This window comes from Cygnus olor, chromosome 23 (assembly GCF_009769625.2).
Source record: "Cygnus olor isolate bCygOlo1 chromosome 23, bCygOlo1.pri.v2, whole genome shotgun sequence".
In the NCBI taxonomy this organism is placed as follows: domain Eukaryota; kingdom Metazoa; phylum Chordata; class Aves; order Anseriformes; family Anatidae; genus Cygnus; species Cygnus olor.
The window spans coordinates 1,222,012-1,236,822 of NC_049191.1; the positions used below are offsets into that span (position 1 = coordinate 1,222,012).

General features: G+C 53.6%; 1 protein-coding gene across 4 annotated transcripts; it reads right to left on the reverse strand.

Moving 5' to 3' along the window:
* Positions 1-448: 448 nt before the first annotated feature.
* On the reverse strand, positions 449-14,705 carry TMEM39B (transmembrane protein 39B). 4 transcript variants are annotated; one of them, XM_040535212.1, is made up of 9 exons: positions 13,281-14,705; positions 6,846-7,054; positions 4,846-5,065; positions 4,475-4,558; positions 3,660-3,814; positions 2,663-2,999; positions 1,807-1,994; positions 1,207-1,327; positions 449-824 (listed from the first exon to the last, which is right to left on the reverse strand). In XM_040535212.1, the coding sequence occupies exons 2-9, from the start codon at positions 6,971-6,973 to the stop codon at positions 588-590; spliced, it is 1,470 nt and encodes a 489-aa protein (XP_040391146.1). In that variant the 5' UTR covers positions 6,974-7,054; positions 13,281-14,705; the 3' UTR covers positions 449-587. The 4 variants fall into 4 exon arrangements, with proteins under 4 accessions (XP_040391146.1, XP_040391142.1, XP_040391145.1 ...); XM_040535208.1 differs by lacking the exon at positions 13,281-14,705 and adding an exon at positions 8,812-8,943; XM_040535211.1 differs by lacking the exon at positions 13,281-14,705 and adding an exon at positions 7,854-8,109.
* Between the last annotated feature and the right edge of the window lie 106 nt (positions 14,706-14,811).

Sequence of the window (14,811 nt, forward strand, 5' to 3'; positions counted from 1 at the left end):
GGGTCGGGGTTTGCACCCCCGGGGGCTGGGGGGCGTGCATGACCCCGTATTTTAGGGCTCCCTTAGGGTCACCGCCGCCGAGCCCCAGGGACGGATGGTGCTGGGGGGCCGTGCACACGGCAAGGCTCTCCCCCAGAGCAAGGGGATGCAGCAGTTCAAAAACCTTTTCAGTTAAAAAAATGCAACCTTCCCCTGCTGCCAGAGCACCAGTGAGTATCGCAGGAATTTCTGCAGGGTCCCCGGAAAAGACAGGGTCAGGGCCCACAACAGGACACGAAGGGGACGAGGCCGTTCCCATCTTCCCCCCTGGTGCCAGCCGGAGCCCTGCAGAGCAGCACTCCTCGCAGCTCTCAGAACTAAGCACTGTTGTTAATAAATTGCTCCTCTCGCATACAAGCAGGAGGCCATCTCATGGGACTTTACCAGACAACAAACACACACACAACTGTTGGGAGTAAAAAAATATGTTTTTTCCTTTTAATTACATCAGTTATCAAAGAAAAAAAGCAGTGGTAACAAAAATACAAAGCTCTGAGGGTTTCTCGTTCTGTTTGTTCTGTAATAAGCTGAGCATCAGTGCAATTGTTTTAATTTAACTTCTGCTCTGAGTCTCTGCTGGCAGAATACGAGTAGGCTTTGCCCAGCACCAGACGGTCACGCAGCAGCTTGAAGAAGGCGTAGTAATTGCTGAAGAGGATCAGAGCCAGTGAGATCGTCTGATGCCACTTCTCTGAAGAAATCAGCGAGTAAAGCTGGTAGAAGATGACGGCTCCTTCCAGCAGGATCAGGATGTTGAGGATTCTCAGTGGTTTGCTGAAAAAGAACTGTAGGAGAGGCGACAGTGAGGCACCGAGCGGAGGCGCAGCCCGCCAGATCCGTTTGGGACAGGACGCGTGAGGCAGGGGCCCGTGGGGCGGCCCTGTGGGATCCCCCTCTGCGGACACCACCGTTACCCGGAACGGCTCTGCACAGGGGCCAGCTTTGCACGGGGCAGTCACCCTCCTGGCAGCGCCGAAGGCAGACGTGGGACTAGCGTGCAACGCTGCCGAATCCAGCTTTGTTCACTGCCCTGGTACAGCCAGCGGGCAGCTCTCCCGCCCAGAGAGCCAGCTCGTGCCACCAGGAGCTCTGAGGCGCTCAGGACAAACGGACTGCAGTCCTGCCAAGGTGCTACACCTCCGTTCCCAGCAGGAAATGTGACCTTACGTGAAAGCGGAAGTGCGAGACGTCCGATGGCACAGCCACGTTGTAATGACCCACAGCTTTGTACACATTCTTGCTGTGTTTCACTAGCACTCCCTGTGGCCACATGCACTCCTCCGTCCACCTGCAGAAGACAAGCAGAGCGCTTTTACTTCTACCTGCCCAGCTGGAGACGGGGTCTGGGGGCAGAAGGGGGGTCTGCTGCCCTCCCCCTTCAGCCAGGACAACGTACGAGCCGTGGCCGCGGCATTTTCCACAGTGGTGAGCCGTGGTCATTTGGGAGGGCAGAATTTGGGCCGCTGAGGCAGGTAACTGTGGCAGTGACAAACTGCGGTTACCTGTGGCCAGAAGCCGCAGGCATCTTGCCAAAATCAGATCTGCCTGCGGCACTTGGAAGTGGACAGTACAGACAGCGTCTGTACGATGCCAGATGTGTCAGCTCACAACCCTGCCTTCATTTTTCCCTTCTATCTCTTTTTTTTTTTTTTTATAGCGAAAAGAAGAGGAAGAGAGATGGCTGAAAGCTGAGCCCCCCCCATCCAGCCTCTGTTCACACCAACAGGAACAGAAACCTCCAGCCCTCGCCCCGGGAGGGTTCCTTACTGATGCTGTAGCACGTTGGAGCAGAGGGCTGGGTCGACCTTCTGCCAGCAGCCCAGGTGCGCCGCAGCTTTGTGGAGCAGGTCGCAGTAGCGCGCAGGCAGGAGGTACTGCATCAGAATCACAGACGTGCTGATGGAAACCAGAAGGAAGAGCTCACACGACCAGCGCTTGTCATAGTACTGCGTGTTCTGTGGGGGGACAGGAAGACTGTGACAACGTGTTTGGACAGCCTCACCTAACGAAGCCATCAAAACACGAAGCGCTCCGGCAGGTAGAACGAGGGCTTTTCACGCAGCCGTTAATCCTTCCTCCAAAAGAGGCGCCCACACAGGACGGCTGCTGTACAGCTCCCGAACACACCACGGCAAAACATTTACGCTGTCATCGCGGATCACCAAATACGGGGAGATGTTTCTGACGCTCCCCCAGCTCAGCTGATGGGCGGGGGCACCAGTCCCGCAGGGCTCATCCCTGAGGTCTGACAGATTTATTACTAGACGCGTCTCACTGTACCACATACCAGGAACCGAAACAAAGCACCGAAGAAACCTAATAAAACCCATCCCCTCTCAGACTGGCTCCCTGGTTAAAGTCAGTCCCCCGTCCTTGAGCCGTGTCCTGACAGAAGGCCAGCGTGCAAAGGGCTGGTCAGACTGGGGTCCAACGCCCCCTTTTAGCTCCTGGGGAAGGCGAGAGGATGACACTGCTCCTCACGGAGCAGACGGATGCACATCTCACAAACAGCAACCCTAACCCAGTGCCCACCTCTCCCCAGTCCTCCCCAGCCAGTCGCACGCTGGGAGGAGTGGGAGGATGCATGCGCAGGGCTGCAAGAGCAGCAAGGGCTCTGCCTCACCTTCACAAACCACACTGGCACGAAGGCCACGTAGTAGGCACTGAGCATGGAGCTCACCAGCACCTCTTTCATCCGCCAGTTAAAGTCCATTTTCAAGTATTCCACCTCATTTCGGATGAGATCTGGGGAGAGGCAGCAGGCGTGAGTGGGCATGGCCTCCATGCCGTACATCTGTCGAGTGTGCTGCTTCCAGGTTTCCTTTAGGACAGTCAGGTAGTCTCTGCCCCTGAAGTTCACCTCGCCGGTCTCTCTGGGACCGATGTTGGCCACCTGGGAGAAGAGGCTCGTCTTCCGAAAGTCACAGTTCAGTTGGAGGAAGGGAATGTACATGCCAAACCTGCAGCAGCAAGGTGCAGAAAGGTGGTTACGGCCTTGCCAGCTCCCCGGGCAACACCTTCACTGGTAGTGCCTCAGCATTACGACTGCATCCCTGTCCCAAACGGCACCTACTGCCTAAATAAACTCCAGAAAAGATCTTCACCAAAATGACCTCAAATCACCGTACAACCCAGGCCACCTTCACCAATAGAACACCAAGTCTCACGTCTTTACGAGATCCTTCCTCCTGCATCTACCAGAGAGAAGGGAGCAATTCCACTAATTGAATGGAAATTCAACCAGCTTCCTTCTGTTGGTTAACATGAAGCAGGGAAGCGTTTGATCCTCTCCACCTGGCAGAGGCACCTAAGGACTAAAGAAAGCTGAAGGAACGGGTTCTTTGAACACCATGAGAAAAACAGACAATCCTTTTCAGATGACACAAGCAATCTAGGAACTGTAATTAATGCTTACATTAGGGCTGAAAGGTGTGCAAACGGGAAAGATATGCCCTGGAACCAAGAAGAAATGTGACACAGCAAGACTGCAAAGGGTAGATTAAGTTCTGTTACCATGTAATCAAGGGCTTATTTACTTCCAAACTTCCTTTCACCTGAGCAACATCCACTGCACTGAAGCAATCACAGAAATCACACACGAATGACAGAAGGATACTTACGGGTAACACAGGAACAGGAGATTAAGGAAAGAGTAGGTTCTGAAGAGGTGAATTATGGATCGACACAAACTCCAGCCCGTGCCAGTGAGAACAGCGAACCGGGTGATCACCAGAAAAACCGAGCGTGGCAGGGAGACTTTGCCACTCTGCGAAGCCTGCGGGGAGAGAAGGAGCAGGGCTGAAGGCAGACTAACTCACTGCTCCTCCAGGGAGCAAACGGTAAACGGGCAGCACTCGACCTGTAAAAGCAACGCCCTATGCACGAGGGAAGAGCTAGTGAAAGGCATTATTTGAGTGCCACCAGAAAGGGGAGGCCGCCTTTAGGCTGGAATCCAGAGCCTCCAGAACCCAGGGCCTCACTCAAGCCGGAACGAGGAGAGCTCTCAGAGTTTCTTGTTAAGGCCTGGTCCTTACCTAGGCCACCGGCCCACTTTCCTGGACCTGCTCACCACAGAAAGCTTCTGCAGTCGGCAGAAACCAAACTATACTGGCTCCTCCTTAGAGAGCTAAACAAATTAAGAGAACAGGAGAAGAGCCAAACACCGCTCTTGGCAAGGAACAAAGCAGAATTACTACAGCCTAGTTGAGACAGTAATTCAGAAACAAGCACAGGAGGACAGTGAGAGTCACGAGCAGCAATTTGAGATGCTCGTTTCTCTCTTCTTCCAATTAGAAACCATACCTAGCTTCCTGACTGGGACATAGCCCACAGTTCATTGGAAAAGGACAAAAGAGTTTGGAACTGCAAAAGGGGCACAGAACTTCACGTTTCACCCGAGGGAAGAACGGCTCTGAGATTCGCCTGGGGACGTTACCTCCTTCACAATAGCGACGATCAGCCGGCGTGCCAGGACGATCGTTGTCACCGTCAGCACGTTGAAGTCAATAAGATGAAAATTCTGCAGCAAAGAGAACAAAATGATTCCGCTTTCCATCGGGCAGCAGAAACCCACATTCAACAGAGAAGCTTCTAAAGTATTCTTGGGCTCTCTCTTCCAAGATCAGGAAGAGAATGCCACGCAGACAGCCAGTGCCCAAAATTCGCCAAATGAAAGCCACACGAGCAGCCCTCCAGGGCTGCAGAGTCACGTGTAGTTTGCGTAAAACAGGGAGAGAAAAATTCACGTCTAACAACCCCAGAGAGCCTGTAAATGTCACCAGGCAGCAGCTGTCCTTTGGTGCTTACCAGCGACGTGTGCGAAGGAGGATGGGAGGGGGGGTACCACCACACGGTCTTGTAGATGTTGATGTAGTGGACGAACAGCGCAACGAGATGGCAGAAGAAGAGCTGAAGCTCAAACAGCACGCTCCTCTCCACAGGCAGCTCTGGGATCTTACAGTGCCGGAGGGGAACGACTGTCTGCGTTGCCAAGGGTGGGCTGGAAAGGCCTGTACCTGAACCGCTCCTACCAGGGCGAAGCAGAAGCAGCAGTCACTTCCCAGACAAGCACGGCGCTGCCCTCCAGCCCCCGGATTGTGCAAGAGGGAGGGTCGAACACCAACCGAGGGACCTCGGCGGGCTATCACGGCCAGGAGCTGCCACAAGCCAGCCGTGTCAGCACCCCGAGGACTTCCAGAACGCCTCTTCCAGGCGGATGCAAGCAGGAATTTTCCCAGTGAAAGCAATTTTTGGAACCAGGCCAGCCTGCAGCGCCAGGTCATTTGGTATTAAATCCCTCGCTTTGAGGCAGGTTCAAAAGCCGTGGCTGTGTTGGGCTGTTCAAGGGGCAACCGGTGGCCCTCTTAATTAATTGCGAGCGTTTGGGCCTCGAGTTGCTATTTACATTTCTAAGAGTGCTTGAACATGAAATACAAAGCAATTAAACACAAGCCCTTTCTCATTCTTCAGCTTCTATTCAACGATGGGGGAAAAACAAGTTTAGTCAGAGGAGCGTATTCCTGTGTGAGCACGCACACAATTCCAGACACCAACCCTTTTAATCAAAGGGAAGGGAATTAATATACAGCAGATATATCTCCCCTGATTTGCAATCTCTAAATAACAACAGTCAGAGGAATCTGGGTGTGGGTTTCAAAGGAACCACAGAGCACAAGGTGCCAAATTCCTATTGAAAATCCCAAAACGAAATCACAGGAGTCTCAGAGAGCGACTGCAGAAAGACTTCTAGCCGGGGTGGACACAGGTGGATCAACCTGTGCTTTTTAAACCAGGAGGCTGATAGCCTGAAATAAGTGTGTGGGGACAGCTCTAGGAACCCAAGCTGTCTCTGAAATAACCCAAGTCCCAGCTTGACAAGTTCTGGTCCCCCAGCGGAGGACCTGAAACACAGACCCGAGGCCTTTTTGACGCATACACGCCGTCACCTGGGGCTTCCTGCACAACGCAGCTCCCAGAGGCGTTACGGGCGCGGAGCTTTTTGGGGTTCCCCAGCCTGGGCTGCCATTCAGGCGACCGGTGTCGCGCGGCACGGCACACAGACAAATCACCTGGAGGTGCGCTGGGGTGCGGGTCTGTGCTACATTCCCTGCTTCGTGATAAGGACTTCTGTGCACGCCACCACAGCAAAGCACGTACAAGGTGGATTGCTCCACTCTCAGCAGCCCTGCAGTAACTTGTTTGAGTAACCGTCTCCACACACGCTTCTTGGCCCAGCGCCACGCGCGGGGAGAGGCTGAGATGGATCTAACATTTGCTATGCAGACAGTTCACAAGGTGCCGCCTGCTTACGTATTCCTGTTGGTGCACGGCTTCTCTTTTCACCTCTCTCACCTCAGAAGCAGAAATGCAAGCAACCAGTTAGGCCAGAATCTGCAGAAGAACCGAACGCAGCCTACACATCACCTGACCTAGCTAAACTCTACCCTAGAAATACCTCCCGTGACAAACCCAGGGGCACAGGAGACCCAATAACCAGAACTCCACAGCCAGGCTTTGGGTAAAAAAATGTACCCCTGCTTTCCATTGAACGGTCACTAAAGGCTTTTGAACGCTCATGGAAGTCTGTCGTGGTCTGACCAAGCACTTGGGCAAGGGAGAACCCACCGACCCAATTAGGGCACGCAGCACGGACACTGCCACGTACGGGGAAAGGATTTCAGCCGGGTGTGGGAGACAGCAAAACCCTGAGCCCCAGAAGAACCAGCAGAGTGCGACGGATGGCCGACACCTGCCGGGGAGAGGAGCAGCTGGCTGGCTGCCCCCCAAGACCCGGCGACCCGACGTACCTGGTGCGCGAGCGCACGCCCGTGACAGAGGAACTGGTGGAGTGGCCGGAGCCGCCAGCGGCGCCGGGCTCGCAGAGGGGGTTTCGGCAGTAGGACGTGCGGTTGGGGCCCCGCCTTCCCCCTGCCATAACAGCAGAGGGTGCGGAGGGCTGCTCTGCGGGGTGGCTTCTCGGCTCCTCACTGCGTGGCGATGTCTTCGGTCCTTAAAACTGGAAAGAGAAGGTTTAGAAGTAAGGCTCACCTGCTCACCGCGCGCTGCTGACCGGCGGTAACCGACCGCCTGCAGCACGGGGCAAGACAACGCGGCCTCGCTCGGCCCTTTTCGCAGGGGGCTAAGCCCAGCTCCGTCTCCTCCTGCATCGCCAGCGGCCAGAGATGCGGCCCAGATAGCTCCCGACGCTCCCAGGGCGTGCAGCAGCTTGCTGAGGCGCTGCGACTTGGTCGAGTGCCTAACGCCTGACGCGCGCAGGCTGCGAGGGAGCAGGAGGAAGCTTTTCATGCCTCCCTCCGTCCCAAGGCAGTTTGCAAGGAATTTAATCTGCACGGCGGCGGTGTTATCCCTGTTCCCCTGGCAGAGCAAGGCGCTTACGGAGACGTTAAACAATTTGCCCAAAGGATTCAATAAGTCGGGGGTATTACCTCGGTCCCCTTTTGCCCGGTTTTGTGCTAGGATCAAATACTCACAGCTCTTTTCTAAGAGACGCTGCAAAAGCGCACAAGTTGGCTTTTTCCTTTTTGTGCTCTTTTAAGGTGGAGAAAAAGCACCTGGAGAGTTTTTTGGGCATTTGCTGTTGCTGCATGTTTGCATGGTGCACGGCTCAGCGGGATGCTGGCCTGAAGTTAGCTTTTCTGGGGCTTGCTTGCCACAGCACAAACAATAATAATAATAATAATCCCAGGGCTTAAAAATCTCCTCTGGGTCCTGTCTAAAACATACAAGTTAAAGTTATACAAGTAAATCCATACAGCTTAAAGAGAGGACGGGATGAGAACACACCATTTCCCTACAGGTGGGATCTGAGCTGTGACAAAACTCAGATCAGGTCGCACCAAACGTTTATAATTTCTTTTTCTGGCTGCTGTTCTCCAGTTTGCAATTAACCGGAAGAAAGAAAACTCGCTGAAGACTCAGACACCGCTCTCAAGCAAACTGCAAAGCTTACGCTACGCTCATAAGTCCCCCAGCAAACCTCTCTCCTAGTCCCGGACAAGGAGGGGCAGGGGGTGCAGCGATGTGCCTGGGGCTAGACCCGAGCAAACCGAAGACACCCTGAGGCGGGCACCCAAAGGCGCCCTGAGGCGGGCACCCCCAGGCAGAGCAGGGGGGCACAGCGGTGCCTGCAGCCCCGAGGGGCAGAAGCCCCGGGACATGGCAGGGCGCAGCTGGGGGCTGCAGAGAGCAGGGGGGCTGCAGGGAGGGCCCCCAGGGCACAAGGGGGGGCCTGGGGGGGGGTCTCAGAGCACAGAACCGGCCTGGGACACAAAAGCAGCGGGGCTGGGGCACGGCAGAGGGGGAAGGGGCAGGGTGGAGGGGCTGGGGGCAGGGCTGGGGGCCCGGGAGCTGGACTGGGGGCCCGGGAGCAGGGCCGGGGGCCCGGGGGAGCCCCCCGGGAGCTGCAGGACGCGGGCCGGAGGTCCGGAGGGGCGCCCAGGGGCAGGCGGAGGGGCCGGGGGGGACCGGAGAGGAACGAGGGGGGGGCTCAGGAGGGTCTCAGGGCCCCCGTGGCCGCCGTGCCGGACCCGGCGCCGCTCTGGAGCCGCGGGGGGGCGGCCCCGGGGCCCGGTGCAGGCCTCGGCCGGGAGCCGCCCCCTCAGCGCGGCGGGGCGGGGCGGGGCCGCCTGCGCCTCACGGGGGCCCCGCCCGCGGCCCGGCCAGGCCCGGCCCGTCCCGGCTCGGCTCAGCCGCTCCCGTCCCGTTCCCCCCATCCCCCCCGTGCCGGTGCCGTCCCCGCCCCGCCGCCCTCACCCATCTCCGGCCGCCGCTCCGCCAGCGCCGGGCACAATATGGCGGGCGGGGCCGCGCCGCGATGGCGGCCGCCAGCGGACAAACCTCCGGCACGGCGCCAGCCCCGCCCCCGGCACACGGCCCCGCCCCCCGGCGCATAACCACGCCCCCTCGGCACTCGGCCCCGCCCCCTCAGCGCATCGCCCCGCCCCCCCTCGCAGCCCCAGCCCCGCCCCCTCGCTCCTGGCGGCCCGGCCGCGGGTTCGATCCCCGGCACCGGTTCGAGCCCCGCCGCAGCCCCCCCCGGGGCAGCCCCCTCCGTCCCCCCGTCCGGGTCCCGGGAGCTGCCGCCGCCCCGGCCCTCTCGGCCCAGCCCTGGCCGCCCGCGTTACAGGAGCTGGCGGCTGCATCCTCATTTGCACCCAGCTTGCACCCCGGAGGCTTGCACCCAAGGCACGCACGGCCCCAGCCCCGCTGCGCTGCTCTGCGGGGGGGGGGGGAAGCGAGCACCCTGCGCCCTCCCCGGCATCACCCCGGGGACCGAGAGCCCCACAGCACATCTTCAGCTCGATGCGATGCCACCTCTGCGGCAGGAAGGGAAACAACAGAACGCCTCACACTCTTGAAAGCCAAAAAAGCCAACGTTAGGCCTTTATTGTACGGGGTGAGTAATCATTTCCAACATCTGCTCAACACTTCTTGCTAAATAGCAGCCGTGCGAGAGCTCGCCAGTTTCCTATACAAGTTATTTTAACGCTGTGATTCACCTTGATCAGTCTTCACCATCTTTACCAACCACTTGCTGTATTTTTCATTGAATTCCTCGACTCGTGGGCGTTTGATGCTTCAGTGCAGATGGAGCGTTATACAACGGGGAGAGCCACCCCTGCCTAGGCTGGAGGCAAAGCCACCGCTGAAGTTAATGAACTTTCACGGGACCAATCTTCTGTTCTTTACTGGGTTTGGAACCTATGCTGTGCAGAGCCATCAAGCCCCGCAGTGTTCAGACGGAGCCGTAACACCGGCAGGCAGGATGCACCGGTGCCATATTAAAAACAGGTCTGTGTGCAACACCACGCACACGCCTTTGGTGGCGTTGTGTTGTAAAGCCAGCAGCAGAAGTAGCAGCTTCACTGGAAACCAGCGTCGCAGCCCTCGTGCTCCAGCTTTTGGGGCAGCTGAAGGAGGTCCTGGTGCTCGCCAGCGCTCCCAACGAACACTGGCAGTCCCGTTTCCCAGGCACAGGAAAGCCAACGGCATCCTAACCGTGCTCCTTTACCATCTCTGCCACCAACTCCTCTGAGCTCCATCCCACTTTGCAGAAGGAGCAGAGTGAGCGTGGAGACAAACATCGCTGTTGAAACATATGGCAGCAGCGGAAGGCTCAACTGAGCAGCAGCAGCAAAGGTTTCTGCACTGCGCTCACAGAACCGAGCTTCCTGAGCACAAAAGAGGAATAATATCTACATTTGAGATGGCAGCTCCCCACGGGCCCTGACTAGCCTGCAGAAATTCCTCCCCCTCAAAGCTTACAAGTGGGGCTCGTGTCCAACATCTCATTCAAGATGTTACGGGTTTATCAATTAAAGCGGGATTTCCCTGAGCCTCGCCTTGCTCCCCAGAAGCACCATATGTGCTTGGTTCCTCGCAGCCGAGAGAGGAGCTGTGTGAGCAGCACCTCCTGTTCTCCTGGGCAGCTCCCAGCAGACAGGGCACAGCTGGTCTCTTTTCCTTTAGGGCCGCTCTGAGGGTCTGGCACAGGTGCAGGGATCGCCCTCTGCCCACGTGCTGCTGTGTGTGGGGTGAGGAAGGGAAGATGTGCACATTTAAATTGTTTTTCTTGGCTCTGTCCGTGACAGATGCTCTCATACAAAATTAAAAACTCATTCCATACAAAAAGAATCATCTGCTCTAACAGCCAAATAGGGAATCCAGCTGTGCTCCGAAATCCAAGCTGGACCCAACTTGCCAAATTTGGAGTTTTACAAAGGGCCACATCAAGGCAGGTTTTTAGCCTTACTGAAAACACTGTGTTTTAAGTTAAAAAAAAAATAGTTATAAAATAAAGCTCGTAATCATTCGCTTTATCTAACAATCTAAACAGCAACTTGAAACCAGGGGTAAGGAATGGGCACAGTATGACAGCATCCCTCCAGGGCAAGCTACTCAGGACACCTCTGCAATAGCAGGCAGAGCATTTTCCTGGCAGCCCAGGCTCACACTCCTGCTGCTGACCAAGACGCTGGCTGCGAACCACTGCACGTGGCGAGACCCCACGGAAGAAGTGGGAAGTCTGGGGCTGTACCAGCTCCACGCAGGGCCAGCCTGACCAGTTACACCCCAGGCTGGACTAGAGGCTGAGGAAGCAGCAGCCCCCCAGAGCAAGGGCCAGAGAGGGTGGGACTGCTGAGGCAGGGGGTGTTCTGCAGCAAGAGGAGGTTTCTGGAGCCAAGCTTCCCTTGGGAAGAGCAGTACTGCTGGGAAACACTTCCACGGAGGAGACGTGACCGTGTCGTACATCGCACTGTACGGTACCGTGCATAATGGGGGCTTTTACTGTTTACGGCATTTACCACAGTCCTACAAATAACGAGATGTGAATTAGTTCTTTGGGCAAAGCAGGAGACTAAAGCTCACCTGCACTTGTCTGCCCACGGCCAGCAGAATGCCCCCTCCAGCGGCTAAGTGTCAGCGTAAAGGGAGGTTGTCTAGGTGACTCAGACTTCAGCACTCGGAGGAATCTCTACCCCTCACGTATTTCAGTGAGTCCTGCATCACCCCCGGAATGTCTGGCTAATTAGAGCATCTCTGAGACACACATCCGATGCTGATGGCTATTTTGGGATCTCGAATTAGATTTTGCAGACTCTAGGCTAAAATCTGAATGTAGTAATGCTTTGAGAGGGAGGAAGATATCTGGTGCAGGGCATGTTTTTGAAATATTTTTAGCATATACAGTTATTTTCAATATATTGAGATTTACATTCCTCCGTAACATTCAATTTTTTCCACATAAACATGCAACAAATGCAACGCATAAGCAAACTGTATTACTCCAAAGGCAGTGTCACAAGATCCACGTCTACTGGTAAAAAATTGCATCATAATAGATGATCTCTATCAAATCTTTTCCACTTGATATAAAAGTTGTGCCTATTAAGAAAGAAATGGGAAAGATTGGTACAACGCTATATAAATCGATGTTCCAGTTACATTGTAAGTGAAGATGCATTGCACAAACAGGCCACAGAAATTCAGACATGTTACGATTTCCCCTAACAAAATTATGCATCAATTTTCAAGTTAAAGTCAAAGAACTGAGGATAATTTCACTCCCTTGTAACATTTCCACATATTACCAGTTTCTTGATCCTAATACTCTTTAACAGAAGCTCATTTGGTAGCTTTACATTTCCACATAAAAAACGACTTACGTCCTTATATCCTACACTCAGGGCTTTTCACGGTGGTCTTTGAAGTCATTGGACTTCGGCGATACAAAGGTTTGTGTCTTTGTTCTTTTATTTGTGGAGCTCAGACTTGCAGTGGTCTTGAGAGACACGGATCAGCTGTCCCCAAAGGCAACGCTTAGGGCCGCTGCCTTCGGGCTGGAGGGAGACGTGCCCTTGCAGCACAAGAAGGTCACTCCTCCGACGCGCGATGCTGGGGAACCGACATCCCCAACCAAGGTACCACTCGGTTTGCGAGCATGTGCACGCGTTTATTAAGGTATTTACTGGAGAAAGCAAGTCACTGCGGCCACAGCAGCCACCAGAGGGAGCCCCGCCACCACGGGTGCTGACCAGCACCAGCTCCCAAAGGTGCTGGGGGTTCCTCACCCCCCGAGGGCTCAGGGCATCCACTCCCCGCAGGGCTCTGAGCTAGAGCTATCCCGGTGAGGCGTGGAGGACCACTGGCCCAGCAGTCTGACAACTATACTGGACTAAAAGCCATTGAAACATGATCTGCCTGCTGTTTCGAGTCCACCGCGGCAGCGTGGAAGGGACAGAACTAGCAAGGTCTAATTGGGCTATCTGCAGTGCGTAATTTTAACGCATTATAGGGTCCTGCAGGAATTCCTCCTGAACCATTCCTTAGGCTGCTCTGTTTCTAGAGCAAAGGGTTACAACAAATTTAACGCCACCTTGCTGCTGAGAGCATTCAGACGAAAGCCAGCAGCCCAGTCAGGAACCAGCTCCCAGAAATACATCTCCTCACCACATTTTCCCCTCCCCTCAAATCCACTTAAGCCTCCTTCTCCATGGGACCTCGGTGGGAGAGCTGTAAGCAGGTGCACACTGAAGCCTCCTCCACACCGTGACCTCTGCAAGAGCGGCAGTCATGTAACTGGCCTTTCGCAAGAGAAATGTATTTGTGGGTCTATGAGGAATGGCTCCGATTTAGCAGCTCAGATGGTGCCGCCCCCACCTCCCACGCAGAACATGTTAGCAGCTTGCAACCGGTTGCAAAAAATAAACAGACAAACTTACCCACTTCGTGTTGCCCCTGCTCATCGTCCCCCAAGCGATTCACAGCGATGCACTCTTGACTCCTGCAAATTGAAGACATTTGTGAGCCTCCTTAATGTAAGCACAAATCGAAAGAAAAGATTCCTGCATGCAATTACACAGGAAGGAAAACATGCAACTTAAGCTGAGCTTTGAACATTTCACAGTAAGTATCAATACTGGGGTCTAAAAAGGGCCATCATTTTACATTTTTAAATAACTGAGCAGAATTTTTTTTTTTGGCAGTAGCAGGACTATCTATATTCGTTCTCATTTTACATCTTTTGATATTTAAGCTTGCCGATTCCTTTTTGCCCACATTACATTACAGTGCATTTTCAAAGGGCACAGTATTAAAGTTATCGCTAATTTATGCAGAAGCATGTGGTTGTTTTTTTTAAATGTTTATTTTAAACATTTTTTTTTCAAATTTTTACATTAAAATTAACATTTGAAGAATTGTTTCAATAAAGTTTATGCAAGTTGCCGTCACAGTTTATGTAAAAGAGAAATGTGCTATTAAAATCAGACATTTAGGTTACCTTTTGGGTTTTGCGATGCATGTTAGCTTTACACATCCTGATTCTCCTGCGATAATTTTCCTTTAAAAGGGGGGCATAGGGTGATCTTTTCATCAAGCAAGACATTATGCCCTGAAAGCTGACTCCAAACCATTGTTGAAAATTCAGTTATTTGCACTTTAATAACAATCTACAAATACAACTTTTTGTTTTAAAGTATTCCCCTCAGTCATGCACTGCTGCAAGCAGTTTGTTTCCTACTGCTCTATTTTTCACCCCCGAGCAGTTTAGTTCTCTCCCCCTAGAATGCCAGATTCACCTTGCAATTGGGAAATACAAACCGGTTTTCACGTCTCTCTAAGCAACAGTTTAAAGTTACAGCTGATGTATACACAAATACATACACACCCTGTCAGAAGGATTTGAGGAGCAGCTGCAGCACCCTTCCCAAACAGGGGTAACATTTGGAAGTGGCTTTCCAGGTAAAGGCTACCTTAAAGCAGGAAGGGCAGCATCCTAGCCCAGTGGGTTAGGGGAGTTTACGTGAACAAAGCAAGCTTCCTCCTCCTCCTGGTGGCAGCTAAGCCTCGGAGTTCTCAGCATTCGTTTTGTCACGTTACATTTACACCAGCCATTTCAGACTCAGCCTGGAGCCTGCAGTCTGGCACGCTCTGTGAGGCCACCTGAAACCTGAATCTTTAATTCAGTGGAGCTCCATGAACACTTTCCAGCCAGATTTCTGCAACAGTCTAGGATCAAACTGCTTTCAAGAACTTCCAGGGGGTGAAAAACAAATTTTTTTTTGTCTTTTCCTTTTTTCTTTTTTAAATTAAGCTCATTCAGTGAGCTCGATAAACTTTTTGTAAGAATTGCAAAAAAACCACCATTTTTAGAATGTCTCCATATTTTAAAAAGACAATTAGCTTTAGCATTAATTTAAAATTATTTGAAAAAAAATAGCTATTTTACTGCTCAACAAAAAAAATGACAAT

Excerpts from the sequence above, each read along its gene's own strand:
- TMEM39B (XM_040535212.1), bottom strand. The coding sequence starts at position 6,973 with ATGGCAGGGGGAAGGCGGGGCCCCAACCGCACGTCCTACTGCCGAAAC. Across the intron at positions 4,559-4,845 it reads CTCCTTCGCACACGTCGCTG|AATTTTCATCTTATTGACTT; the intron begins GTAAGCACCAAA and ends TCTTTGCTGCAG. Across the intron at positions 3,000-3,659 it reads CTCCTGTTCCTGTGTTACCC|GTTTGGCATGTACATTCCCT; the intron begins GTAAGTATCCTT and ends TTGCTGCTGCAG.